The sequence below is a fragment of the Canis lupus genome, chromosome 3, assembly GCF_003254725.2.
Source record: "Canis lupus dingo isolate Sandy chromosome 3, ASM325472v2, whole genome shotgun sequence".
In the NCBI taxonomy this organism is placed as follows: domain Eukaryota; kingdom Metazoa; phylum Chordata; class Mammalia; order Carnivora; family Canidae; genus Canis; species Canis lupus.
The window spans coordinates 2,616,090-2,643,723 of record NC_064245.1 but is presented as its reverse complement, the minus strand read 5'-3'; the positions used below and the strand labels follow the sequence as shown (position 1 = coordinate 2,643,723).

General features: G+C 35.5%; 1 protein-coding gene across 4 annotated transcripts in view; it reads right to left on the bottom strand.

Moving 5' to 3' along the window:
* The window catches only part of PJA2 (praja ring finger ubiquitin ligase 2), a 292,291-nt gene that overhangs the window by 33,664 nt on the left and 230,993 nt on the right, over positions 1-27,634 (bottom strand). For 3 of the 4 annotated variants that reach the window (XM_025437280.3, XM_049107866.1, XM_025437279.3), the window contains 3 exons: positions 12,026-12,139; positions 10,493-10,693; positions 7,996-9,049 (listed from right to left, as the gene is read on the bottom strand). In XM_025437280.3, coding sequence (XP_025293065.1) covers positions 7,996-9,049; positions 10,493-10,693; positions 12,026-12,056 — 1,286 coding nt within the window. In that variant the 5' untranslated portion in view covers positions 12,057-12,139. Of the gene's footprint in view, positions 1-7,995; positions 9,050-10,492; positions 10,694-12,025; positions 12,140-22,261; positions 22,390-27,634 lie in introns of those variants that run through there. The other variant, XM_035714604.2, reaches the window with a different exon arrangement.

Genomic DNA, 27,634 nt, shown 5'->3' with positions numbered 1-27,634 from the left:
TAATGAAAAACCTCAGAAAATGACTTTTGGTTATATTTTTTAGTTAATTCGGTTACATTTAATTGCTTTTAAAGTACAGTCATCTTGTACCACAACAAAGTTAAAATATTACATATTGATGGTGAAAATAAATCTTAAATACCCCCTCCAACTGTATCAACCATTCTGGTTAAGAATCCCCTTAAAGATTTCCCTTAGTGCCATGATTTTTGAGAAACAAAAAAATTAATAAATTTTAGTTTGTTTCTGAAGGACGTGATAATTAGTAAGAAATAACTTTTCTTTATGATGCTATATTACTAATGGTCATATTATTAATGATACATTAACTAGACTAGTAAGTTCCTGATGAATCCAAGAGATCAAGATGCTATTAAGAAAGAATAGCACTAATGTAAGCTCTGAGAAATTAGAAGTAAAAATAATAAAATCAACTTCCAATTTTCAGTAAATGAGAGGCAGCAGGGGCACAAACATTCCGGAGAAGGAATGCTATATAATTCTGGTATAGCAAGTATTCCTTCAGTTGGATAGGACCCAAATTGCTTTTATTTTGTAAAATTTTCTGTAACCCCCAAAATAATCTAAGGTGAAGTAAATCACTTCTTGACTTGTGCCCGTGTAAAAATCTAACACAGAAAATAGTTTTAAAAGACTTCTTGAACTGCATTTCCTTGACTATGAAGCCTCTCAAATTCAAAGCTAAATTACCAGCTCCAATTTTGGTATGTCTTTAACAATTAGGCTAAGATTCCCTTATTAACTTATGGCAACTTTACTTACTTAAAAGAAAACCTTGTATTTTAAACATTGTTATGATCCTGTTCAGGAAAATAATATGTAAAAACTTCTGAATTTTTTTTACTTAATGAAATAATTGATGGACTATCTCCAAATTTTAATATAAAAAGAATGCCTATGATCAGTAGTCAATATATTTAAGAAGCCTATATCACAGATCGGTAAACTCAGCCTTTCTGCCAAATGTGGACCTTCTACTTTTTTTTTTTTATGGCCTCTGATTTAAAAACTTTTTTTTACAAGTTTATCTTTAATTCAGCTTCTTAGTAAAATACTAAAATACTATTTGGCCCTTTAGGGAAAGAAATCTGCAGATTGCTGGCCTGTATCATTACTCATTATATATCACCCTCACCTCTAAGTTGGTAACTTTTAAATATATATCTCTGGCCTTGACCATTTAGCTTTCATAATCACTAACTGCCCTCCAATAAGTTATAGATTTTCACAATCTTTTTCAAAAATTATAAAATAAAACTTATCTGACAGACAAGTCTCTTCTTGATTTTTCTATCTGCTAATAGTATTTTCCTGTTCTCAAGCCAAAATTCATGTATCTTTGACTCCTCACAAACTCCTATGTTTAAATCCTTTTTACTTTGCATTCTTTCTGTAAAATGTCTCCTTTCTCTCCATTTCTCCTAAAAACCCTGGCTCCAATATTCTTCTCCAAATCTATACCTAGACAATCAATTATTAACTGGTGTCCCTAAATTTAATCTCAGTCCCACAAGTCACCTTTCAAAAGATGCATTCTAAATACCACTATTGCTGCAACTTCCATCAAATAGTACATACATAATATTACTCCAAAATCCTTCACTTTTTTTAACTAACGCAGTATTTCACAGAATTAAGCCAATATATAGAGAAGAGGAAAGAAGCTTAATTTAGTCTCATGCCTACTGCCCTCACAGTTTTTGCCACAGTTATACATTAATATTGTTCTTAGAGAACAGTAGTTAAGAACACAGGTTCTGGAGTCAGTCTGCCTGGATTTGAATCCACCAATTATTAGTCGTGAAAAAGGTACTTCATGTTCACGTTTCTGTGCCTTTATCACTTCACACATCAGGTGAATTTAGTAACAATATCTAATAACTGAGTTCATATGAGAAGTCAATGCATTTATATATAAAAAACATTTTAATAGTGCCAGATAAATAGTAAGCCATCAATAACTGTTAGCAAATCTTTTTTTTAACCACTTTTTTTTTTACTCAAATACCATATTTCCTTTTCAAGTTTATGGAGATGTTTAAGTGAATACTGTAGATAAACCTCTAAAACAATTTTTGGAAAATGCTAAGCATTTAATACACATGATAATTACTTTATTATATAAGTTGTCTGCTTAGACAGTTTCAACTGGATTTCCAACCAGCACACTATCATTTTCCTCTTTTCTCTACTGAAGAAAATCTACTCTGAATCCTTGGTTTGTCTTACTGAATGGCAAGATCAGCCTCCTGGTCACCAAAGGCACTTCAGTCTTAGTCTCTCTTTCCACCAGTGGTCAGCAAACTATGTCCTCACCCATGAGCCAAATCTGGCCACCTGTCCTTTAGTGGTCTGGAAGCTAAGAATGTCTTTTGCTTTTTGTTTGTTTTGGGGATTGGCTTTTTTTCTCTTTTTTTGCATTTTTAAATGGTTATTTAAGTACCTATAGAATATCCTTGATTTTGCCTTTTGGTCCACAAAGGCTGAAGTATTTACTATCTGGACATCCTTTTTAAAAAGTCTGTAAATCCTTAAGAGGATCCTTCATAGAAGACTCCGCAAAGAAAAAACAAATATAGGTCAATGGAAGAGAAATTATAGAGAGTGAACAAACTGCTCAACAGTAGCACTCAAGTAAAAAAACACGGGTACCAAGGCAAGTCAACTGGCTGTGAGAAGGAGGAGGTTACTGCTAACATCAGAGAATAGAGAAATAGTACTGTAAGTTTCAAGGCCTTTAAAAGTGCAGAGTGCAGGAATAGAAACAGTGGGTATGGAAAACTTATTCTGAAAATTCAGCAATGGAAGAGAAGACAAACAGGCCAGTTGTTAAAGGAAAAGCAAGATCAAGTGAAGATTTCCCCTCAGGATTTAGAAAAATACAGAATGAGGTGGACAGAAGCAATTTTGGTATAAGAATAATAAAGTCAGGTGTAAGATATAACTATAGACACAGAATGGACGAGTCATCTCTCTTCACTGAAGAAAAAATTAAAAACAGGAAAGAATACTAACATGCTGCAATATGGTGAACAGGAAAACAAGCTCAGATTTAATTATTTTACTACCCCAGGAAAGCAAGAAACAAAGTTCTCTCCTAAGAGTGATAGGAGTGTATGGAACTTAAAGTAGAGTGAGAAAAGATTTAAAAATAACTTTGCAAGTAGAATAACCAACGGAACAAGTAGGACACAAAACAATCACAGAGGGGCGCCTGGGGACTCAGGTCATGATCCCAGGGTCCTGGGATCAAGTCCCGCCTCAGGCTCCCTGCAGGGAGCCTGCTTCTCTCTCTGCCTGTGTGTCTGCCTCTCTCTGTGTGTCTCTAGTAAATAAATAAGTAAAATCTTTTACAAATTTTAAAAAAGATCACAGAATAGTGAGGACCCATTTGCCCTTGAATATAAAAGCCAATGAGTTAAATGTTTTAAATTCTCAAAATAAAAACTAAGTACCACTTTGATTTTCATATGGTCTTTTAAGTATTGTCTCCCGTTAAAATTTACAGCTATATTCAACAGCAGACAACTATTAACTTAAATGTTACATTTTCACATTCAATTGTGAACCAAAAACACTTTTTTCACATATAGAATAAAATTAATATGATTTCTAGATAAGATACTTTGTGTAGTACAAATCTTAGATAGAAATAAGATATAAAAGCATCCAAAAGCAACCCCTTATTCCTTAAATTCCCCAACGAACTGTTTTGTTAGTCTTCCCTGGCATTTACCACATCCATAAAAACTGAACTACTATGAGCCTAGAAAAACTGAAAATCTGGATAATTTTGTTACCTGACTAGCTAAGGATCAAAAATACTTTCTGAATTTTATTGAAAATACTCTGGATGGAAATTATGTTGACATATCATTTTCAGACAGTTATTACTGCATCGTCAGACAGTATAGTAAGTCTAATCTAAGCAGTTTGGGACATTTTAGCACTAACAACAACAAACTATGTTGTAATATAGTGATACAAATGGTAGTTATTCAAATCTATCAGGTGCTTAATTTAGTAAATAAGGCCCAGATGGTTCTGAATTGCGCCTGCCTTTTACAACTTTCTGGTCTTTTCCCTAAATATCAGAATACAGTAATCTGTAACTCCCTAGCATGTCTAAGGAACAAAACTCTTTATCTCTAATTTACTCCTTCTAAACTTCTAGGAATTTGGAAACAAGATAAAAAGATTTGCTCAAATGTTACAGCATATGCTTTAGGATCTTTGCTGGCTGCTCATAGATGCTTTATTTGTTGGGATACAGGGATATCAGAGAAGCTCCTGCTTGGCTCTTAGCTAATTTATAGAGAAGAGGAAAGAAGCTTAATTTAGCCTCATGATAATTAACTATAGGTCTTAACTTCCTCATAAGCCTGGTGAACACCAAGGGAACAGGAATCATTATTATTTGCATTTGCAGAGTACCTGGGAGAAGTCTGACAGGAGGATTTCAATAAATCCTTTTTGAATATATCAAACTGAAATCAACTAATAGCTGATATTCCTTTTATTTTCCCAAAATCATGAATAACAAAAAAGGTGTCCTGACATTTTTAACTTAGGTAAGGAACTTTTTACCTTTATATTTTAAGCAATGTCAAGGCTTAGGGACAGAAAAAAAACTCTGAAGGAAACCTCAAGTGCTCTAAGAAGCGCTCAGTGGATGGCATATCTCTTCCTCCAGTTAGGCCCAAGGTTAAAATGTGCTGGCATGGTTAAAGGTTCTTTTAAACTCAAGATCTTGTCCTCAGTTATTAAAGCTCTCAGGGTGTATTTCCAAAGAGCGGTATGTTAACCTTAGCTCTTTGGTCTAATTCCAAGTCTGGTAATTACATACTGCCTATTAAATTCCCCTCACAATTCTAATTTAATAAGGTGGTGTTCAGTTCCCGTCAAACAGCTCAGAGCAATCCTACCAACTGCAATGCTTATTCCATAGAGTGTAAAGTTTCAGATACGATTAAGTGATCATTTAAAAGTTTTCAGGGAGGAAACGGATCAGGCATTCATTCAAATACTTTTCACTTTTAAAGTATATATATTAACTATATATATTTTTAATTATATTTTTTAAAAGTGGCCAAAATTCCTATAACTAAAAATGTCACAGAGGTTTTAGTTAAGTTCTGGACATGACGGTTCTATTTGTAGCTATTATAATACAAACGTGACAAGAAAAATTTTCAAGTATAGCATCTTTAAGTTTTATAAAGCAAAGGAAACCCAAAAAGAACCTCACAGACTCAAGGCAAAGGGTATTTATACTTTATCAAGACACTTATTGTAGAGGAACTGTTTCCCCATTTCTCCAACCTGCTATTATCAGAATTCAGCAGGACTATAGTAAAACATCAAGCAGATGAACAAGAGATAAAAATGAAATTAAGTGTGAATGTATGGTTATTAAATTTCAACCTTTTTCTGACAGCATATTAAAAAACATTCTGGCAATTGTGATCCTTTGCAGGGAGTTGAAGGTAGAGGAACTAGAAACAGTAACACAGAAACAATTACTCAAACTGTCCAGACTATTGCAATACAGTCCTAAACCTATCTCAATACTATCAACAGATGCAAATGTGAGTGGAATTCTAGATAAAACCGTCTTCCTTGAGAACTTATTCTATGATGGTAGTCTTAAACAAGCAAACAAACAAACAAACAAACCAAAACCCTGTTTCTGGCCATTTCAATGTGTCTTAATGACTGCTTCAAAATTAGTTCCATCTTTTAAGCACAGCCCAACTTCAGGTTCTATAAATCAATATATTACTTTAAAGTGAAAGAAAAAAAGTTTCTGTTTACTGTATTCCCTCCTCTGTATATTCTATTTGTAAAATATCCTATCATTGTTTAGAATATTGACATATCACTTAAGGAAAAATGCAACACTCTCACACTTTCAAAAAGGTAAGTTATTTAAGACTATTAAGTTGATTTTTTTTTTAATAGTAAGCTAGAGGTATAATGAAAATTCACAATCCAATCCAAAAACCTTAGCACTGAGTATGTTTGGAATTCAGATTTTTCCCCTGAGATTTAGAAGTAAGCCAAAAAAACTCAGTAATCAAACACTTTCATATTTCTGCAGCAAAATGTTAGGAATGCTTTAAACAAAGGCCCATGTCAGCTCTGATCCAGATCTGCATCAAGCAAGCTAACAAGCAACTCAGGTTTTGCCGTCAATTTCCATTTTAAGAAGTCTGCGGATTTTACATAAAAGATTGTGGACCCAACCTAAAAAAACAGAAATAGGTTAGGCAAAAGTTCTTAACTAATTTTACCCTTAAGCTTAAAAAACAGGTTATATAAATATTGTCTGCTAGCTCTTGAATTTTATTTTTTGAGATTTTATTTATTCATGAGAGTGACACAGAGAGAGAGAGAGGGGAAGAGAGACAGAAAGAGACACAGGCAGGCTCCATGCAGGGAGCCCGATGTGGGACTCGATCCCGAGACCCCAGGATCACGCCCTGGGCCGAAGGCAGGCACTAAACTGCTGAGCCACCCAGGGATCCCCCATCCTTGAAGTTTATAAACTTCAAGATAGTAAAAGAAATTATATTTCAACTGTTTAAGTTATTTACATTGTATTATAGAAGCTTTATAACCATATGTCCAAAGAAAATCAAATATATTTTATTAACTTTATGGCATGAAATATATAAAATATCTTCCTTTGTAGTACTTTCTGGTTAAAAAAAATTTTTCCATTTCTCTTCATTCTATAATCTTACAGTGTTGGGGGCGGGGAAGATTATATACTAGAAACCAGCATGCTTATTCTAAGAAAAATTGTGGGGCACCTGGTAACTTAGTTGGTTTAGTGTCTGATTCTAATTTTGGCTCAGGTCATGATCTCAGAGTGGTGAGATCAAGCCCCACATCCAGCTCTGTGCTGGGCATGGAGCCTGCCCCTAAGATTCCTTCCCCTTCCTACTCTGCCCCTTCCCTCTCTAGTCCCTTTAGTCCCTTGCCCCAATCATGCTCGGTCTCTCTCTTACCCTCTTTAAAAAAAAAAAAAAAAAAAAAGAAAGAAAGAAAGAAAAAGAACAGGAAAACAAAAGTTGTTATGTTCTCTTGAGAACAGTATATTTGGATTGGGCAATAACAGAAATGCAAATTCCAGCCCCAAAATTTACTAGCTTTGTTACCTTGTGAAGTTAACTCTCCTGTGCTTCAGTTTCCATGTCTATAAATGAGGGAAATGATAATATGCACCACACTGAGTTGTGACCAAAAACCAAACACTACATAAAAACAGGTAAAAAATAAACCTACTGATAAAAAAAGAACAACAAGAACAGAGAAACAGGGGACATTAACAAATACTAGCAAAGTTAATACAATATTATCAAAATTTTCTGTGATCTTAATCACTTTTTTAAAGATTTTATTTATTTATTCATGAGAGACAAAGAGAGGAGAGAGGCAGAGACAGGCAGAGGGAGAAGCAGGCTCCATGCAGGAAGCCCGACGTGGGACTCAATCCCAGGTCTCCGGGATCACACCCTGTGCCAAAGGTGGCGCTAAACCACTGAGCCACCCAGGCTGCCCTCTTAATCACTTTTTAAGCCCAAGATGGATTAACATAGAATCTTTTAAAAAAGTAGAATAAATGTTTACCTTTAAAAAAAAAAATGTTTACCTTTTTATTACAATAAACGTTGCAGCATTTTACTAACTGAAGTACTATGAATTGACATACATAGTATTTCTATTTTTTTGTAATAACTAATAATCATTGTCTGAACTTACAACTTCTATCAACTCCTGAAATGCCTCCAAGAAAGTTTCTGTAAGAAACAAACCAGGAATTTGCACGTGTGTTTAGCACCCAGAAAATCAGAGTATTTGGCAAGTCAGTATACCTAATTCCCCGACCAGGCACCAAACATGACGGTTACTAGAAATAAACTGCTGTGCTGACTACACAATCCTACCAGACACTGCATGAAATCTTACCTATCCTCATCTTTGTCGTACAGTTGGTAATAATCTCCACAGCCATTCCAGAAGGTGTTATCCACGACTTCTTGCCTTCCCGCGGTGGCCCCACTTTCTGCTGTGACTTGGTTATGTTCTGTTTCCCTACGAGTCACTCTTGAATAAGGTGGATCCAAGAACATGCAGTCATGTTCTCCATCGTAGTCATCACATTTTATTAAGAGGTCATCTGAGCCATTTTCCTCAACTTCCAAAGCCTCCCTCCATCTCTGAACACTTCTTTGTTTAGCCTCATGTCTATTAAAACCTGTTTCTTGGTCCACCTGGCTTGAGCTTATCAGTTTTCTAACTTTGGGCCTCACTACCTGCTCAGGAAAACTTCCCTGGTTCTTGTTCTTCTCACTAGTATTTTGTTCACGGCAGACATGCCCAGGGGCACATGCTGCATCTTCAGCTACACTTTCTCTCTGACTCTCCTGGCTAGTACTATTTTGTTGTTTCTCTCTAACACCTTCATCTTCAGAAGAGGACCTCTGAAATTCCTGATTGTTCTGACTGACAAACTCAGGATCAGCAGCAGAACTTTTGACTAACGGTGCTGAATCTAACTCTTCAAATTCATCTCTTATTTCACAGTTGAACGCGGGAACTGGTGGTGAAAGAGCAGTGTATGCCTCTACCTCTCCATTTGCCAACTCAAATATTGTATTGCCCAATGTTTCCTGATATCCACCACCTTCCACAACCTCTGCAGAAAGCTGAAGACGGTCATTGGCCTCTCCATGTGGGCCGTTTGGATCGTAAGAGTCCGTCTGAACCAGTGAAATTCCGTTTTGTACACTTGAAGCACTGCAAACTTCTGGAGTATATTCTCCCTCAGAGTGATTATGAGGATCGGTACTGCTTCCTAAAGTCTCCCTGCCCTCCTCACTATGATGCACTGCAGTGAAGGATGGACTGCTCTCAATGGTTTCATTCAATGTTGTATCACAAATGGGAACTTCAGTTTCACTTTTTTCAAATAAAGGGTCATTGGGTAAAGAAGAATGAACTTGATCCAATGGACTGGAACCTTCATAGAGAACAAAGAAAACATATTTGGAGACATTAGATATAATTTTATTTAATAATGACTATTCAAGTAGAAATTATGCCAATTACTACCCACTTGAATACAAGTGAGTTTCTCCGGCAGGACTTCTGTTCTCCCTACCTTAACTGAGAGGGCACCCTGGTTACCCTACGAGATCATTTATGCCATTGTGTAGCCCCTCAGTAACCTCTCCATCAGAGGTCTTTGGAAGTTTTCCACGTAAATCCTTATACCTAAAACATTCTGTATAGGACATTAAAAGGAGAGGCTAGTGAGAAACTACACAATGAGAGGCATAAGTCAAGTCACAGGGTAACCAATCTGCCCTACCAGCTGCTGAGGCACACAATTCAAACTTAACTTCTTTTATTACATGCAGGTAAAAAAACTTCAACAGTACTTTTGATAGATAAAAGAATAGGCTATAGATCTAACAGAAATGAAACTCTATTGGTTCGATGTCAATTCAGAAGATTATATCTCAGTCTCCAGATATATATTAGATTTGTATCCCCCAAATGGATTTTTTTATAATACATCTATAATAATGTGTTAACTTTAGATATGTGATAGCTATGATTACAAAACAACAAAAAAGACAACATGCTGAATTTCTCTGCCATCGTTTGTTACAATCTTGAGACAAGAATAAAATCATTTCTACAAATCACTTTTAAGCGACTACCTTTTATGACTACCATTGTAATAATAAAAAATGAAGGTATCTGAGAATTATTGTAATAAAAATTTGTAAGTTAGAAATAACTAAGGATCAGTCTTGTCAAATCACAGAAAGGCTACTTTAACAGAATGAACTTATCAGCTAATAATTTTGACTTTTGTTTATAAATGACAGTAAAAATAATGTAGAATTATCAAATTTACTCAGAATAAGAAGATCACACTCCAGCCCCAAAATGTACAATTATAGTACATGGGTATCTGCAAAATACTTTCTCAAACCACTGAATATTAAGAAATTTTAATTAAATAACTATTATTTGACATTTGTATCTCATAAAATGATTTTAAAAAAAACCAAATTAGCCAAGCTAAATTATTTGGGGCTACAATTAAAACAAAAAAGCTATTCAACATAATATGCAAGAAAAATATATTCAGCTCACACTGCAAATTTTTTTGATTGAGAGATGAAGATTTCCACTGGCCGAAGGATGTGAGAAGGTAATCACTGCTAAGGCAGTATAATTATATTTTAACAACTGGCTGTATTCTATTTTCTTCTAGGTTTAAATGTATATAGTATTAATATCAAATTCAATTAAAGTATCAAAATTGAATTTGATAGGAAATGTACACGATTGTACTCATAGACACATAAAGCTCACACACAATTTCAAATATTACAAGATCAATTCCTACATGCTACTAACAGCTCTTATGTAATTCCATGTTGCACACCTGTGGAATTTTCCTTTGGAACATCATCTAGTTCCAACACTTCGTAGTCATCACCAGCTCGACCTAAACTTCTTTCGTGCCTGGTCATACACGGTTTAAAACTGACATAGGCATGTCTTCTTCCGTATCTCCTGCCTGTGATTGTCTGATACCCTCCTGCTGGTTTGGGCCAGGCAGCCTTGCTGGATTCTTGATCCATTGCTGAAAAACAGAGTTGAAAATAAGAGAGGCACACAATGATTTTTATTCTGGTGACCAGCAGGGATATTAATTCAACATATATCCTATTACTTGCTACCGAACATCCTGTATACTTTACTAATACTGTAAAACATACGTGAAAGGTAGACATGAAACATTATGTTAGAGAGTTATGTGCCTCTTTACTCCTCCAAAAAAATAGCTTTTAAAGTTTGGTACTTTTAAGATAGTCTAGATTTTTATGATGTGACCTACTAAAAAGAATTTTTCATATGCCAAATTCATACACCATACTAAAAAAGCTCATTAATGATTGGGACAATAATTCTACGAATTATCTAAGAAAGTACCTTATGTATAACTGCTTAATACTTATTTGTTGAATTACTAGCACATGAAATGCTGATTTTAATTACATTAAGAGTGAATACATTCCTACCCAAGATAACAGGTAACTTCTTTAACTGGCAGTTGTACTATCTATCATGAAGAACCAACTGGACCATAATAAAACATAGCCCAAAGATTAGGGTCAGATAAAATTCTCCAAAAGAATACAGTGATGAGCCAAGTCAAAGACATGCTACCTCAATGTTCCAAAACTACCAATGGTATACATTACGGTAGGAAAAGCCAGAAACACTTGCACAACTTAAATACTAAGTTCTGATGGCTGAAGGACACATAGCAGTAAACAGCAACACCTTTAACAAGAACATTACCATATCTATATATAAAAAAGTTCAACTTTCTTTAGTCAATTAGATTTTACATATATTACACAAGAGCTAGATAAAATATTTTGCAACAGTATATGAAACAGTCAGTTAATAGAACAGTTACGTATTTTTGTTGTATTGCATTGAAATAAGAAATATAATTGCTTTCAAGCACAAATGAAAAACATATATGTATTTATAACATACAGTTCTCAAGTTTTATAGTTCTTTAATCCCTTCAATAACCTATGAGGTAGATACTGCACTTCATTTTAAAGATCAAAAAATTAAAGTTAAAATTCAGTATTTAGCAACTTGTCCAATAACTGAATAGAATGACTTCAGAACCAGTGTCCTTAACAATTCCTCCAAAGGAACAGTCTCCAAAATGTAAAGCACAAGATAAGCCAAGGAAGTACGGAAAGAAAATATGAGAATTTGTATACTTATTTTCATATCAAAACTTAGAAATTAAGCTTTACAAATATTCAATATGTGGACCAAAAATGCCTTTAAATAAGACCATGATCCCACGTTATATACTGTACTCCAGGTATCTAGAGAGGAAAACACAAAGTCCTCAATACAGAACTCACACAGACACTTCACTTACCTGCCGGCTCTTTTTCAGTATACTGTGACATATATGGCAGTTTTCGTGGGCCCAGTTCAGTGCAATTATGGATGTGATTTAGTTTTTACTCACACAATAAGCTGCAGACAATTCCTACAAAGAAACAATGGATGAAACAAAATAATAATACAAAAAGCACAAAACAAAAATGACAAAACTAATACTCCTCCTAGTGAAGCTCTTCGTTAGCCCCATTATCAGAAAAATATAATCTGATCTGACAAGGCCATCAAAAAACCTTTAGACTACCAAGATGGCTATTTGAAAAGTTACATCTCCTCTTGAAAAACCTTGTTGTAAATATGCATCATCCTTAAGACTGACAATGATAACAATGATAAATGATAATTTAAAAGTAAATAAGCAAATACACTGGGATAAGCGTTGAATGAAGTATCTGACCAAAATATCTGGGAGTCTACCACACTATGCTATCTTTGCTTCTCCATCAAGCACTATAGCTCCTTTAGCCCTGGCACTGTTAAAAGAAGTTAACCCTGGGATCCCTGGGTGGCGCAGCGGTTTGGCGCCTGCCTTTGGCCCAGGGCGCGATCCTGGAGACCCGGGATCGAATCCCACGTCGGGCTCCCGGTGCATGGAGCCTGCTTCTCCCTCTCTCCCTGTGTCTCTGCCTCTCTGTCTCTCTCTGTGTGACTATCATGAATAAATAAATAAAATCTTTAAAAAAAAAAAAAAAAAAAAAAAGAAGTTAACCCTAAGAATACAGACTTTATTTTAAAAATGTATAATCGAGATGCCTGGGTGGCTCAGCAGTTAAGCATCTGCCTTTGGCTCAGGGCGTGACTCCGGGGCCCTGGGACCGAGTCCCACATCGGGCTCCCTGCATGGAGCCTGCTTCTCCCTCTGCCTGTGTCTCTGCCTCTCTCTTTCTCTGTGTGTGTCTCTCATGAATGAATAAATAAAATCTTTAAAAAATGTATAATGGCTTATGACGATTAAAAATTAATGTGTATAAATAATGATATTTGGGCAGTCCCAGTGGCGCAGCAGTTTAGCGCTGCCTGCAGCCTGGGGTGTGATCCTGGAAACCCGAGATCGAGTCCCACGTCGGGCTTCCTGCGTGGAGCCTGCTTCTCCCTCTGCCTGTGTCTCTGCTTCTCTGTCTCTCTCTCTCTCTCTGAATGAATAAATCTTAAAAAAAAATGATATTCTTTACAATAATCAATTTACCATTCAGATATTTTTATCCCAAATAAGAACCTAAATTGGAAAAACTAAATATTATCATGTAACAAATATAAAAAGACCTTTTTTTTTGAAATTAATCCATTTATTATTTCAAAAGTTGCAAACTGCTTTTTAAAAAACTGTGGTACGGGCTTACGTTTCAATTTAAACACCTTATTTACTTAAACACTGGAGCTATTGCTAACTGACCATCACCACTTATTAGAAGATGATAGTTCTTTTACAACCACGAGGATGGAACTAGAGGATATTATGCTAAGGGAAATAAGTCAATCAGAGAAAGACAATTATCATAAGCTCTCACTCATATGTAGAATTTAAGAAACAAAACAGAGGATCAAAGGGGAAGGGAGGATAAAATAAATCAAGATGAAATCAGAGAGGGAGACAAACCATAAGAGACTCTTAACCAAAGGGAAGAAAGAAACAGGGTCGCTGGAGGGGCGGGGGGAGGGGATGGGGTAACTGGGGGATGGACATTAAAGAGGGCACGTGAGGGATGTAAAGAGCCCTGGGTGTCATATAAAACTGATGAATCCATGAACTCTACCTCTGAAACTAACAATAATACATTATATGTTAATTGTGTTCAAATTTTAAAAGTAAAAAAAGAATACAAAAAAAGATAGTTCTGCAAATGAGCTTAACCATATATGTTATGTGTCTAGTCATAGATTATTATGTATTAATATACAACTAGGAGTACAGATATACACTCTCCCATTAAATTATAAATTCAGTAACAGGTTGTGATCCTCTAATATATCTGAACCAAGTCATACTGTTAGCAACAGCTAAAGGGTAAATAATACCAATAATAATAAAAAAAAACTTACCATACTGGCAAAAACATAAACCCTAATTAATATTGTTTTAGTACTAAGAAAAGCGACCTGAAATAACTTAAATCTTCACATATTCACAGTACAGTATGTGGCAATTGTAAAGGATGACCATGGATTTAAGTTCACGAGTATTTCACCCTAAGTCTTTTATTTTTAGGGATTTTATTTATTTGATAGAGACAGCGCATGCGCATGCACAAGTAGAATGGCAAGCAGAGAGAGAGGGAGAAGCAGACTCCCCATTGGGCAGGGAACCTGACCCAGGGTCCATCCCAGGACCCTGGGGGTCATGACCTGAGCCGAAGGCAGACACTTGACCCACTGAGCCATCCTGGCGCCCCCAAAGTCTTTTCTTTAGAATAAAGCTTTATTTCACCATGTTCCAGGCACTATTTCCAGTACTGAGGATACAATAATGAACAAAGAGGACAAATACTTGTCCATATTCCTGTCCTTCTAAAATTATGGTATTAACACTATACAAAACAAGAAGTAAATAAATAGCTGAGTAAAATAAGTCAATCGGAGAAGGACAAACATTATATGGTCTCATTCATTTGGGGAATATAAATAATAGTGAAAGGGAATAGAAGGGAAGGGAAAAAGGTAGGAAATATCAGAAAGGGAGACAGAATATGAAGACTCCTAACTCTGGGAAACGAACTAGGGGTGGTGGAAGAGGAGGAGGGTGGGGGGTTGGGGGGAATGGGTGACGGGCACTGAGGGGGGCACTTGACGGGATGAGCACTGGGTATTATTCTGTTTGTTGGCAAATTGAACACCAATAAAAAATGAATTTATTATTTAAAAAAAAGAAGTAAATAAATAGACAATACATACTATGGAGCAAAATAAACGAGAGAATAAAGAGTTGCTGAGGGTGTGCAACTTAAAATAGGGTGGCTAGGGAAAACCTCACTGAGAAGGATCATCTGAGCAAACACCTGTGAGGGAGAGAGCCATGTGTCAATCTAGGGAAAAATACATTTCGGGCAGAACAAAAGAAAGTTCCTGAGTTGAGAACTTCCAGATGTGATCATAACAAGAAGTCTGAAATGGAATGAACAAGAGAGCAACAGGTGAGATTAGAAAATTAATTAGAGTGGGTGTGATGGGGGTGAGGTGCAACAGACAGATCACATGGGCCCTCACAAGGATGATGCAAGCAATGTAGGTTTATTCTGAATGAGCTGGACCACCACTGAAGAGTTCTGAACACAGAACAGATATTACTTCACTTCTGTTTTAAGAGGAATACTCTGGCTACTGTTTTGGATAGACTGAAGGGGAACACGGTCAAAGGCCAGGAGCCTGGTTGCAAAGCTATCGAAATCATACTGGCCAGAGACAATAGTTTAGACCAGGGTAAAAACGGAGGTGCTGACTGCGAAAGCAGTGTCCACAAAATCTTCTGACAAAGGTTATAAAATAAGGTAAGGAGTCAAGGTCGAATCTAAGTTTTATAGCCTGGCCGACTAGAAACATAAGAATTACCATGAACTGAAATAGGAAAATTTGTGGAAGAAGCAAGTTTGGAGAAGGTCTCTTCGGTGCACTTTTTTTTTTTAAAGATTTATTTACTCATGAGAGACACAGAGAGAGAGAGAGAAAGGCAGAGACACAGGCAGAGGAGGAAGCAGGCTCTCTGTGGGGAGCCCGATGTGAGACCCCAGGGTCATGCCCTGGGCCAAAGGCAAACAAACACTTGACCACTGAGTCACCCAGGGGCCCCAGTCTCTTCAGTTTGGTTTTTGATGTATAAATTTGAGACGCCTATCAGACACTCTAGTAGAACTGATAGGAGTCTGCAGTTGACTAAACACTGAGCTGCCAATATAATGTGGGAGTCATCAGTATATAGATAATATTCAAAAAGGCATGGGCCTGGAAGACAGGACATCTGAGTGTACTTGGAGAAGGAAAAAAGTTTAAGGACTGAGCCCTGTGATGATCCAACACGAGGAGGCCAGGAAAAAAGAAGTATCAGAAAAACTGACAGAGGCCAATGAGAGAAAAGGAAAATCCCGGAGTGTGGATGCCAAATGAAGAGTGCCTCAGACAGAAGAACTGACGACTGTGCCAAATGCTAAGAGATAAAGTATGAGAAGGATCTACAACTGGCCGCTGAACTTAGCAACATGCAGGATACTGAAGATCTCGACAAGGGCACCTTGGCTAGAACGGTGGATATAAAAGCCTGATGAGAATACTGTCAAGAGACAGTGAGAGAAAACTGGAACAGAAAAGAGTACAGGAAAACTGGGAATCACGGTTTCTGAATAACAGGGTTTTTTTTTGTTTTTGTTTTTTAAATAGGCTCCATATTCAGCATGGAGCCCAACTCAGGATCTCAGGATCCTGAGATCAAGCCCTCAGCTGAGATCAAGAGCTGGTCACTTAACCTACTGAGTCACCTAGGTGCCCCTGAAAAATTCTTTAATGCGATTCCACTTGTTTCCTAAAGATATTCTCTTCTGAGCCCTCCAACTTCCTCATCTAAACTTAGTCTACTTGTTCTCAAGGCCTGTGACCCCTGCTCTGATAACTTTTGGTTATACTTCTAAGTCTCCTGATTTGAATTCCATGTTCACAATGGGACACACAATATGGAGGTGTGTGTCTCTGTCTGTCTTTACTAGAAGATCAAGTAATTGTTTCAGAAATTTTATGTAAGAAGGTAAACTCTGGGTCCTTGTATGCCTTCCTCACGCTTTAGGTTAGGGCAAGACAACACCATTTTTTCCAAACTCTGAGAGGCACTGTTTTTTAGCATCTCATGTTGCATACAGCATCTCATCCTGCTTATTTAGTTCTCATTTTTTAGTAAGTAAATCAATTTTTCTTCCTGGAATATTTAGGATATCCTCTTAATAAATGATATTCTATAATGTCACAAGGACTGTTTTAGGGATAGGCCATTTTAAAATTTCTCCTACAGAGGCCTGATTAGGTTTTAAAAGATTCCTGTCAATTTGTCTCAAAGACGTCTTTTTTTAAAAATCCTATTTTCTCTGTATTTGGCCTACGTAGATGAATCCTTTGTCTGTAAACTTATCTTTCTCATTTTCACTCTGAGATGGTAAACTTCATCTACTTTTACTTCCAGCCTTCCAATACTCTCGGTAATAATCTTTTAAATTTCTTGTACTTTCCGGGGATTCCTGGGTGGTTCAGTGGTTTGGTGCCTGCCTTTGGCCGAGGGCAATCCTGGAGTCCCGGGATCGAGTCCTGTGCCGGGCTCCCTGCATGGAGCCTGCTTCTCCTTCTGCCTGTGTCTCTGCCTCTATCATGAATAAGTAAATTTAAAATATCTTAATAAATAAATAAATAAATAAATTTCTTATACTTTCCTTTCTTGTTCTCTGCTTTTTCTTATTATTGTGACTACTATTACTTTCAATAGTGGTTCATGCGTTATGAATGGAATGTAGACTAGAACCTCTCTGCAGATACTAAATGTTTTTATTTCCCCTAGGGCCAGCCATAGTCAAGTATCTACAAAAGTGCTAATCTCATTTCGATATAAAAAAGAAAAAAGCAGAACAGGAAGGAGAGAGGATGAATAACAAGAAATAACCACCACAGTGGTGTCAGATAAATAGTTATTCATCAGTCCCAAATTTGTATCACAACTGAATCAGAAACATTCGGTCTCTGAGTTCCTTCCCTCTGAAAAGATGTTTGCTTTGCTGAATTAGTCTCTCGTTCCTTGTACTATTATTCACTTGATAAGTAACCTATGATTCCCCTCTACCTATGACAATTATTCAATTCAAAATATTTGGGATTTTTATATATTCCTAATTATTATAAAGCAAATTATATACATGTGTTGTTAAGAATTATATGAGTCAATCAACAAAGTATTAATTCTAGATCTTATTAGCCTAGAAGTCATCACCTTATCATTTATTTATTTTTTTTTTTTTTTATGATAGTCACACAGAGAGAGAGAGAGAGGCAGAGACACAGGCAGAGGGAGAAGCAGGCTCCATGCACCGGGAGCCCAATGTGGGATTTGATCCCAGGTCTCCAGGATCGCGCCCTGGGCCAAAGGCAGGCGCCAAACCGCTGCGCCATCCAGGGATCCCATCACCTTATCATTTTAACTAGCATCATGCAAGCAGCTATAAAGAGACAACAGAAACAACCCTCAAAAGAATAGGTAAAGGGAAAGCAGTAGGACTTAGAGTGGTGATTTTCAAAACAAATGCTTTGTTTTATTTTTACTTGAATGCACTATGTCTATTAAATGCACTGCTTCTAGTACATGGTCTAACGTAACATGTATGTAAACGGCTGAACAAGTGGATAAATGAACAATTCTGTTGTATGAATTGATATTCTTTCTTCAAAAACCAGAATCTGTACCCCTTCAGTGTGGATTGTACTTAGTGATTTGTTTCTACTGAAGACAATGTGACAGCAGTGACAACGTATAATGCACAAGATCAGGGCATACAGGGCATTGTGGCTTCCTCCTTGCTCTCTTAGCTCACTCTCTGGAAGAAGCAAGCTGCTATATCATGAGCTCATTCCAGTAATCCTAAGGTCCACATGTTGAGGAACTGGCAGTTCCTGCCAAGAGCCAGAAGGAACTGACGTCTTCCAGTAATAGCCATGTGAATGAACTACACAGGGAAGCAGCACCTTAAGTCCCAATCAAGCCTTCAGGTGACTGTAATCCCGACCTATATCCTGACTGCAACCTCATGAGGCTGTGAGACAAACCACTCAGCCAGGCTACTCCTGAATTTCTGACTCAGAAACTATGAGATATAAATGCTCAGAGCTGCTAGGTCTATTGAAGTAAAACAAATTATCGTGTAATAAGTAAAAAATACAAATAATTTAAACTACGTACACTTAGATACTAGATTTTCTCATACTTCTACCTTTTACTAGAACAAAGATTTTCTAATACCAACTCATAAAAGTGTATTTTCTCCCTTTTAAAAGATATGCTCATTCTCAGCATAGAAAGTGCCATGTTAGGTAGGGTTGACAGTGTCAAAATAAATTATACTGGTGTTTTGCTTGCAGGCAACGTCAGAACTGCCGCTTAGCTCCTCTATTCTGTTATCTAATGAATATTTACTAAAAAGCTACTGAATCAGGAACACTTACTTTTAGAATTTAAATCTGGCTGATTTAAGTGAAATTTTAGCCAAAGAGAAGGAGAAATCAGTTAAATTTCCAAAAGAATTTCACCTGAAAGCTTGGATCTATACCCCTGTGACCTATGTGCTGGGAGCCAAAAATAACACACTTCAAAAAAAAAAAAACAAAAAACACACACACACAAAATAGAGGTATAATTGACATATTAGTGTTGAGTATATAACATAATGACTTGATATTTGTACATACTGCTAAATGATCATCAAAGTAAATCTAATTAATATCCATCACCATAAACACTAATAAAATTTTTCTTGTGATGAGAACTTCTAAGAGGTTAGGTTACCAACCTTCAAATATACAACATTGTATTATTAACTATAGAAACCCATGACTTATTTTGTAACTGAACGTTTGTACCTTTTACCCCTCTTTGCCTATTTTGCTGGCCTCCCACTCCCACTTCTGGTGACCACCAATCCGTTCTCTGTATCTATGAGCTTTATGGGTTTATTTATTTATTTTTTTTTTTACTAATTTCACATATGAGATCATATAGTATTTGTCTCTTTCTGTTTTAGTAAGTATAATGCTCTCAAGGTCCATCCATTTTACTGAAAATGGCATGGTCTCATTATTTTTTATGGTTGAATAATACTCCATTGTGTGTGCATGCAAGGACACACACACACACACACACACACACTGCATCTTTTTTCTTCTCCAGGAAAATCTTCCCTCCTTCCTGCTTTCCTTTCTTCTTCCTTTTTTTTTTTTTTTTTTTGCTTAAAATGACAAATTTATTCTCTCATAGTTCTGGAGATTAAGGGTCCAAAATCAGGGAGTCAATAGCACCATATTTTCTTCCAAAGGCTCTAGCAGAGAATCCTTTTCGCACTTCTGGCTTCTGGTGAATGCCAGTAAACCTAAACCTCTGTATTCCTTGGCTTTACACCACATTTTCTTTATCCATTCATCCAATAACAGACACTTAGGCTATTTCCATATTTCGGCCGTTGTAAATAATGCTGTAATGAATATGGGGGTGCATATATCTTTCTTTTTTTTTTTTTTTTTGCATATATCTTCTTAAGTTAGTATTTTTGTTTTCTTCAGATAAATACCCAGGAGTGGAATAGCTGGATCATCTATTTTTAATTTTTTTAGAAACTTCCATTCTGCCTTCCATAGTGGCTGCACCAGCTTATATTGTCCCCAAGAGTGCACAAGGGTTTCTTTCTTTTCATATCCCCGTCAACACTCGTGATTTTCTTGCCTTTTTGATAAAAGCCATTCTAACAGATGTAAGTTGATATTTCATCGATTTGCATTTCTCTGATGATTAGTGATGTTGAGCATATTTTCACGTACCTGCTGCCCATCTATATGTTGTCTTCAGAAAAATATCTACTCATATCTTCTGCCCATTTTCTAACTGGATTTTTTTTTTTTGCTATTGAGTTGTAAGAATTCATAATATGTTTTCGATATTAACCCTGATAAAGATGTATAATTTGCAACCATTTCCTCCTACTTAGTAGGCTGCTTATAAATAACTCATTGTTTAAGTGTCCTTCCTAGGAAGAAACAGAAAAGTTAAGAAGCAAATAAATTTAATCCAACTATCTGAAGGGCAATGTTTTGATTACTCTTCCAAATTCATTGGAAAATTTGTTCCTTATTCTCTCATATTTATGTTCTAAAATTATTTCCTAAAACTCCTCATAAAACAAATTTCTAAAATTATCTAGCCTGATTTTCTTTCAGGAAAATAATTATTTAGTCATACAAAATTCTGGTAATTATTATCAAACTTGAGCTATAAATTCAATAATGCAAACTGACAAATGCTGCTAGCAGGCTGTTTTGTATATGTTAGAACCAATTTTATTTTAACTTAGTTTACTAACATTATCTCATCTATTTTTAGCTGCTAAGGCAAAGTAAATATTCCAAGAGATTAATAAAGTATCTATTTTGAATAACAATCTAAACTTGCATTTAAATTATTTCTCATACTCACATATTGTTTTTAATCTATCTCTGGATTTTTCATATCTTTTCTAGGCACAAGCACAAATGGCTGCTTTTACATACAGACAACTGCAAAATATTCCACTAGATATAACCAGCAGATACACAATAAATAAGGATTAAGGTAATATTACTCCCATATATTGCTATAAACAAGTGGACACATTAATAAATTAACAGAGTCAATTGCAGCAAATCAAATAATGTACTAATAATCACTAGACCTTGAAGTCACAGGCTGCTACATAAGAAAAGTTCCAGGATGTGACTACTAGATTCTGTAAATGAACAACTGTTAAATTTCTGAGGTCAAATGGGTTTGCTATTCCTAGTAATACAAAGATAAAAAGCTAAGCTTACTTAAATACTATCTTTCTTGACAACTTTTCTGTAAATTACTGAAAAAGAATAAACTCATTGATATAGTGAAATTTTCACTAAAAAACACAAAATATATGTAATCAGAAACAAACCTTTAGATAATCCCAAATTCTTATATTTAAGTAATTTAAAAACTTTACTTCTAATTGGTTATGGTAAAGCCTCTATCTCACCAAAAATTGTTTAAAAAATTGTTACAAAATGGGGCGCCTGGGTGGCTCAGTCAATTAAGCGCCCACCTCTAGCTCAGAGTCCTGGGATGAAGCTCCATGTCAGGATCCCTGCTCAGCAGGAAATCTGCTTCTCCCTCTCCCTCCCTCCCACCCCTACCCCCACTTGTGCTTTCTCATTCTCTGAGCAAGCTCTCAAATAAATAAAATCTTTAGAATAAATAAACAAATGTTACAAAATTCTGTTTCTAAAAGACTCCCATAGAGAGAAATCTGTGAAGAAAGAACTGAATGAACATATAGCCAGCACACTAGAACAATGAAAATCTTCTATGGTTCACTGGAAATATAATCAGCTAGGGGGAAAAAAGATTAAAGTCAAAGACAAATTGAGATGAAGAATAAAATAATCAATCCATTAAAGAATAGGATGAAGAAATATTCCTCAAATTCACCTCTTATTTAGATGGGAAGATCTGTTTCAGATGTGAAAAACTAAGAAGGGCCCTACTCCACCCTCCTCTGGGAGGCCAAGTCAAATCAGTTCCAAATATAGAAACACCATATATTTATTTCCATGTCAATGAGCTAAGAAAAAAACGAAGAGTAGGGAAAAAGGAAAATAGAAAATTCAATGTTATGCATACCAAATGTAGCAAATTTCATTTGATAAAAATTCATAAAACATGCTCAGAATAAAAAATTAATATACCTCTGATATTTAGACACTTGGATGTGTTACCTACAAAAAAAAAAAAAAGGCTCACAGGAGTAGGTTTGGAGACAAAAAAACAAGCACAGCAAAATGTTGATGCAAGATATATAAATGTGGTTTCCTTATACTCCATAGAAATGTGATTGGAAATTTTCACGATAAATATTTTCAAGTACTTTCCTTTTCTCTCCAATCATCCGTTGAAAAACTAAAAAAGTACAAAACTCTTGAGCACACATCATAGTTCAATGAATTTTTACACAGGTTATATATCTGAGTAACTACCACCTAGATCAAGATATAAAACATTACCATCATTTCAGAAGGTTCTCTTTTACCCCTTCCAAATGATTAAACTTAGCTCAATCCAGAGGCAACTACTTTTTGGACTTCTACTACCCCAGATTAGTTTTTCCTGTTTTAAACTACACAACTGGAATCATACAGTATGAACTCTTTTGTGTCGGTCTACTTTCACTCAACACAATGTTTCAGGGATTCACTCATGTTGTTAGAAATATTCCTATACATATTTTTTACCTTTCTTGGGAAGTACAACCTGGAATTACTGGGTTACAGTACAGGGCTATGTTTAGCTATAACAGTTGTTTTACCAGTTTTCCAAAGTGGCTGAAACAATTTACATTCTCATTAGCAATATATAATAGTATCTTGTTTCATATCCTTAGCAGCACTTGTTATTGTGAATCTCTACCTGGCCATTCTGGTAGGGGTAGGATGGTGCTTCACTGTGACACTTCCCTGATGAGTAATAATGTAGAGTAACTTTACCTGTGCACATTGGCCTTTTGGATATCCTCTTCTATAAAGAATCTGATCACTTGTTTGCGTGTTTTTTAAAAATAAGTTGTTTGCCTTTTTCTTTTTGATCTGTAACTTATGTATATTTTCTGGATAGAAGTCCTTTACTGAATTTATTTGTTGCAAATATTCTTACAGTCTGTGGCTTGCCTTTTACTTTTTTTTTTTTTATTAAGATTTTATTTATTCATAGAGACACACCAGAGAGAGAAAGAGAGGCAGAGACACAGGCAGAGGGAGAAGCAGGCACCATGTGGGGAGCCCGACGTGGGACTTGATCCCGGGTCTCCAGGATCACGCCCTGGGCTGCAGGTGGCACTAAACCGCTGCACCACTGGGGCTGCCCTGCCTTTTACCTTCTTAATGTTATCTTGATAAATAGAAATTCTTAATTTTATGCAGTCTAATTTATCGATTTTATGTTTAAGAAATTTTTGCCTAGGTGATGAAGAAGTCACCTAGGTTTTCTTCTACAAGCTTTATAATTTTAGCTTTCACATTTAGATCCATGATCAAAAACTCAAACGAACTTTTGAAGACAGCACCAGGTATAAATCCAGGTTCATTTTATTACTATGTAGATATCCAGTTTGTCAACATTATTTATTAAAAGTAAACGCATTGTCTTAATTTCAGTGGAGCTTTTGTCATAAACCAAGAATGGTTTAGGTGAAGGTCTATTTCTACATATTCATATTCTTCCATTGGCCTTTTTATCTACCTTGTTCTATTACACACTGTCTTAATGACTCTAAATACATAATAAGTATTAGCATCTAAGACATTTGTATTTTGATATAAATTCCAGAATCCAATTTGACCCCCTCCACCCCACCAAAAAAAAATTCTGGGATTTTCAGACTGTATTAAACCTATAGTTCAACCTGAGGGAAACGGACATGGTAACAATGTTGAGGTTCCCACTACAAAAAGATGAAATATTTCTCCATTTATTTAAATATTTTAAAATGTCTCTGGGAGCACCTGGATGGCTTAGTCAGTTAAGCATCCAACTCTTGATTTCAGCTCCAGTCATGATCTCAGGGTCGAGAGATTGAGCCCCAAGTCAAGACTACATGCTCAGCACAAGCAATCTGCTTGAAATTCTCTCTCTCCCTCTCCTGCTGTTGCTCCATTCCCAGACTCTTTCCCTTTAAAATAAATTTTTAAAAATAAAATATTTCTGAGCAGTTTTATCATTTTCAGTATAGAAGTTTTCCCCAATTATTATTATATTTATTCTTAGATTACATAGTTTGATGCTCTTCTAAATATACTTCTCTAGTTTTATTCTACACATTTCTGGTTGCTAGTAGACAACTTACAATTCTTTTTTTCTCCTCTTTTTCTTTTTCTTTTTTTTTTTTTTTGCATACTAGCCTTGTATAACACATATTACAATATAACAGTGAATAAAAGGATATTGGACATGAAAAAAGGTTTTTCACTGAGTTAGTTGGACATTTTGATACTTTAAAAAAAAAGAATTTATTGATTTGAGAGAGAAAGAACACAAGCAAGGAGGGGAGGGGCAAAGGTAGAAGAAGAAGCAGATTTCACACTGAAAAGGGAACCCAATTCAGGGCTTGATCCAAGGACCCTGAGATCATGACCTGAGCCAAAGGTGGATGTTTAACCAATTGAACCACCCAAGTGCCCCCATTTTCTGATACGCTTTAGGAAGTTAAGGAATTTCCTTCTATTGCTTCTAGTGCTAAGCTGATAAGGATTTTTATCATGAATGGATGCTGAACTTTGTCAAAGGATTTCTCTGTATCTATAGAAACGATCTTATTTTTTCTCTATGTTATTCTGTTAAAGAGATGAATTACACTGATTAATGTTAAAAATATTAAAACAACCTTGAATTCTTGGAAAAATCTGTAATCTATAGTATACATTCTATGTCACCGTATTATTTCAGTATCTGTGTTCATGATAAATATTGGCCTATAATTTTACCCCTTTTTCAGGCTCTTGTCAGGTTTTCCTATCAAGATTATGCTAAAATCATAAAATGTTGTCAAAGACTTTTTTTTCTCTCTCAGTAGAGCCTGGGGTTGTCTTTGTGGAAAAGTTTTTGATAAAGTCAAAAAAAGTTATCAAACGTTAATATAAAGTTGTTCATAACTTCCCCTTATTAACAGTTTAATATATATAGGATCTGTAATAATGCCTCCTTTTAAATTCCTGGTATGGGTAACTTTTGTCTCTTCTCATTTTCTCCTTCTCATTACAGACTTACTACTTTTGAAAAGTCCTCTCAACAAACTAAAACCTTTGTAGTTCCTTAATTTCTACTTCGATATGTACCACTTCCTTCTTTCTAAGTTGATTTTGGTTTGTCATTCCCTTCAGTTGCAAGCTTAAACAACTTCTAATCTTTTTTTTAATTAATATATGCATACAAAGCTACAAATACAAAGTTCTCTCAAAGTACTGCTTCAGTTCCATCCCATAAGTTCTGATGCAACATTTTTTTCAGATTGAAATGTTTTCTAAGTTATACTGTGACTTTGTTTTTGATTAATTCACTATTTAGAAATATCCTGCTGAACCTCTGAACATTTGGAGCCTTTCTAGTTATTTTTGTTACTAAGTTGCAATTAATTCCACAATGATCAGAAAACATACACTACTCTGTAAGTAGAAAACATGCACACCCCAACAGAAATCATTTTCAACCTGCTATAAAAACCCAACAATTGGGAACCCCCGGGTGGCTCAGTGGTTTAGCACCGTCTTCAGCCCAGGGCGTGATCCTGGAGACCCAGGATCAAGTCCCATGTCGGGCTCCCTGCATGGAGCCTGCTTCTCCCTCTGCTTCTCTCTCGCTCTCTTATGAATGAATAAAAAAATCTTAAAAAAAAAATAAAGGAAAAATTTTTTGATGCAGACAGAGGAATGAAGAATTACAACTGACTTCTCATCAAAAACTGTGCAAGCAGAAAGACAATATACATGACATCTTTAAAGAAAAACAGCACGAACAAAAAATTCCATACTCAGCAAAGTACTCTCCAAAAAGAACCAAAACAAAACAAAGGGTACATTATAGCCAACCCAAGACACATGTTACCAGTAAACTTGAACTGAAGAAAGAGTATAAAACAGACATTTGATTCTACAATGAAATGTGGAACTTTAAACATAAGTGAAGATACATGTAAAACATAGCTTTCCTTATTTTTAATTACTTCAAAACAGAAGTATGTGAAGGAGCACTCACTGTTTGATTGAACTTTCTGGGATGATGGAAACAGTCATCTTACACTGTTCAATCTGAAAGCTAAAGGCTACATGTGGCTACTATGCACTTAAAAATGCATAGGAAATTAATTTAAACTTAATATTAACTACTCTAAATTCAAATTAAATAGTCACACTGGCTAGTGACATGATGGGCAATGCAGGTCTAAAGCAAACATAGTTAGCAAGGTGTTGTGAACTTACAGCATAAAATAGATGACAATAGCTGTGCAAAAGATAGTTAAGAAGAAACTGGCAATATAATGTTGAGGAGCTCTGACACTATATAAAAAGTTGTGTAATATTGCCTGAATATAGACTGGAATTAAAGATGTATGATACAAAACACAGACAAACCAGCATAAATTTTTTAAGGAGCCAAAGTAAGTGCAAGTACTGAGCTAATAATAAAGATAAACAGAACACACAGCAGACAAGTTAAATAAAAAACTATTAAGTTGATAGATTTAAATCCAATCACATCAGTAATTACACTAAACATAAATGGTCCAAACAACCTAATTAAAAAGCCAGACTGTAGGGATGGATTTAAAAAAAAAAAAAAAAAAAAAAAAAAAAAAAAAGTGGGCTGTCTATGCCAAATCTACTTTAAATACAAAATTACAGATGTAAAGTAAAAGGATTTATCATGCAAATAGCAATCAAAAGAAAGATAGTGTGGTGATATTAAACATCAGATAAAGGAGACTGCAAAAGAAGGAATAATGTCAAAAATAAGGAGGCATACTATATAATAACAAAGGGGTCAATTTACCAACAAGGCATAACAATCCTAAATATATATGTACCTAACAACAGAGTTTCAAAATTCATGACGCAAAAAGTGTTAGAAAAGGAAAAATAGACAAATCCACAATTATATTTGGAGACTTCAATTCTTCTTGAATTAATCAACAAAACAAGTAGACAAAACCTCAGTAAGGAAACAGAAAACCTAATAAGCACCATCAATCAACTTGACAATTATACAATATTTAATGTAAAATATAACATTTAACGAGAAATACGGAACTTACAGAAT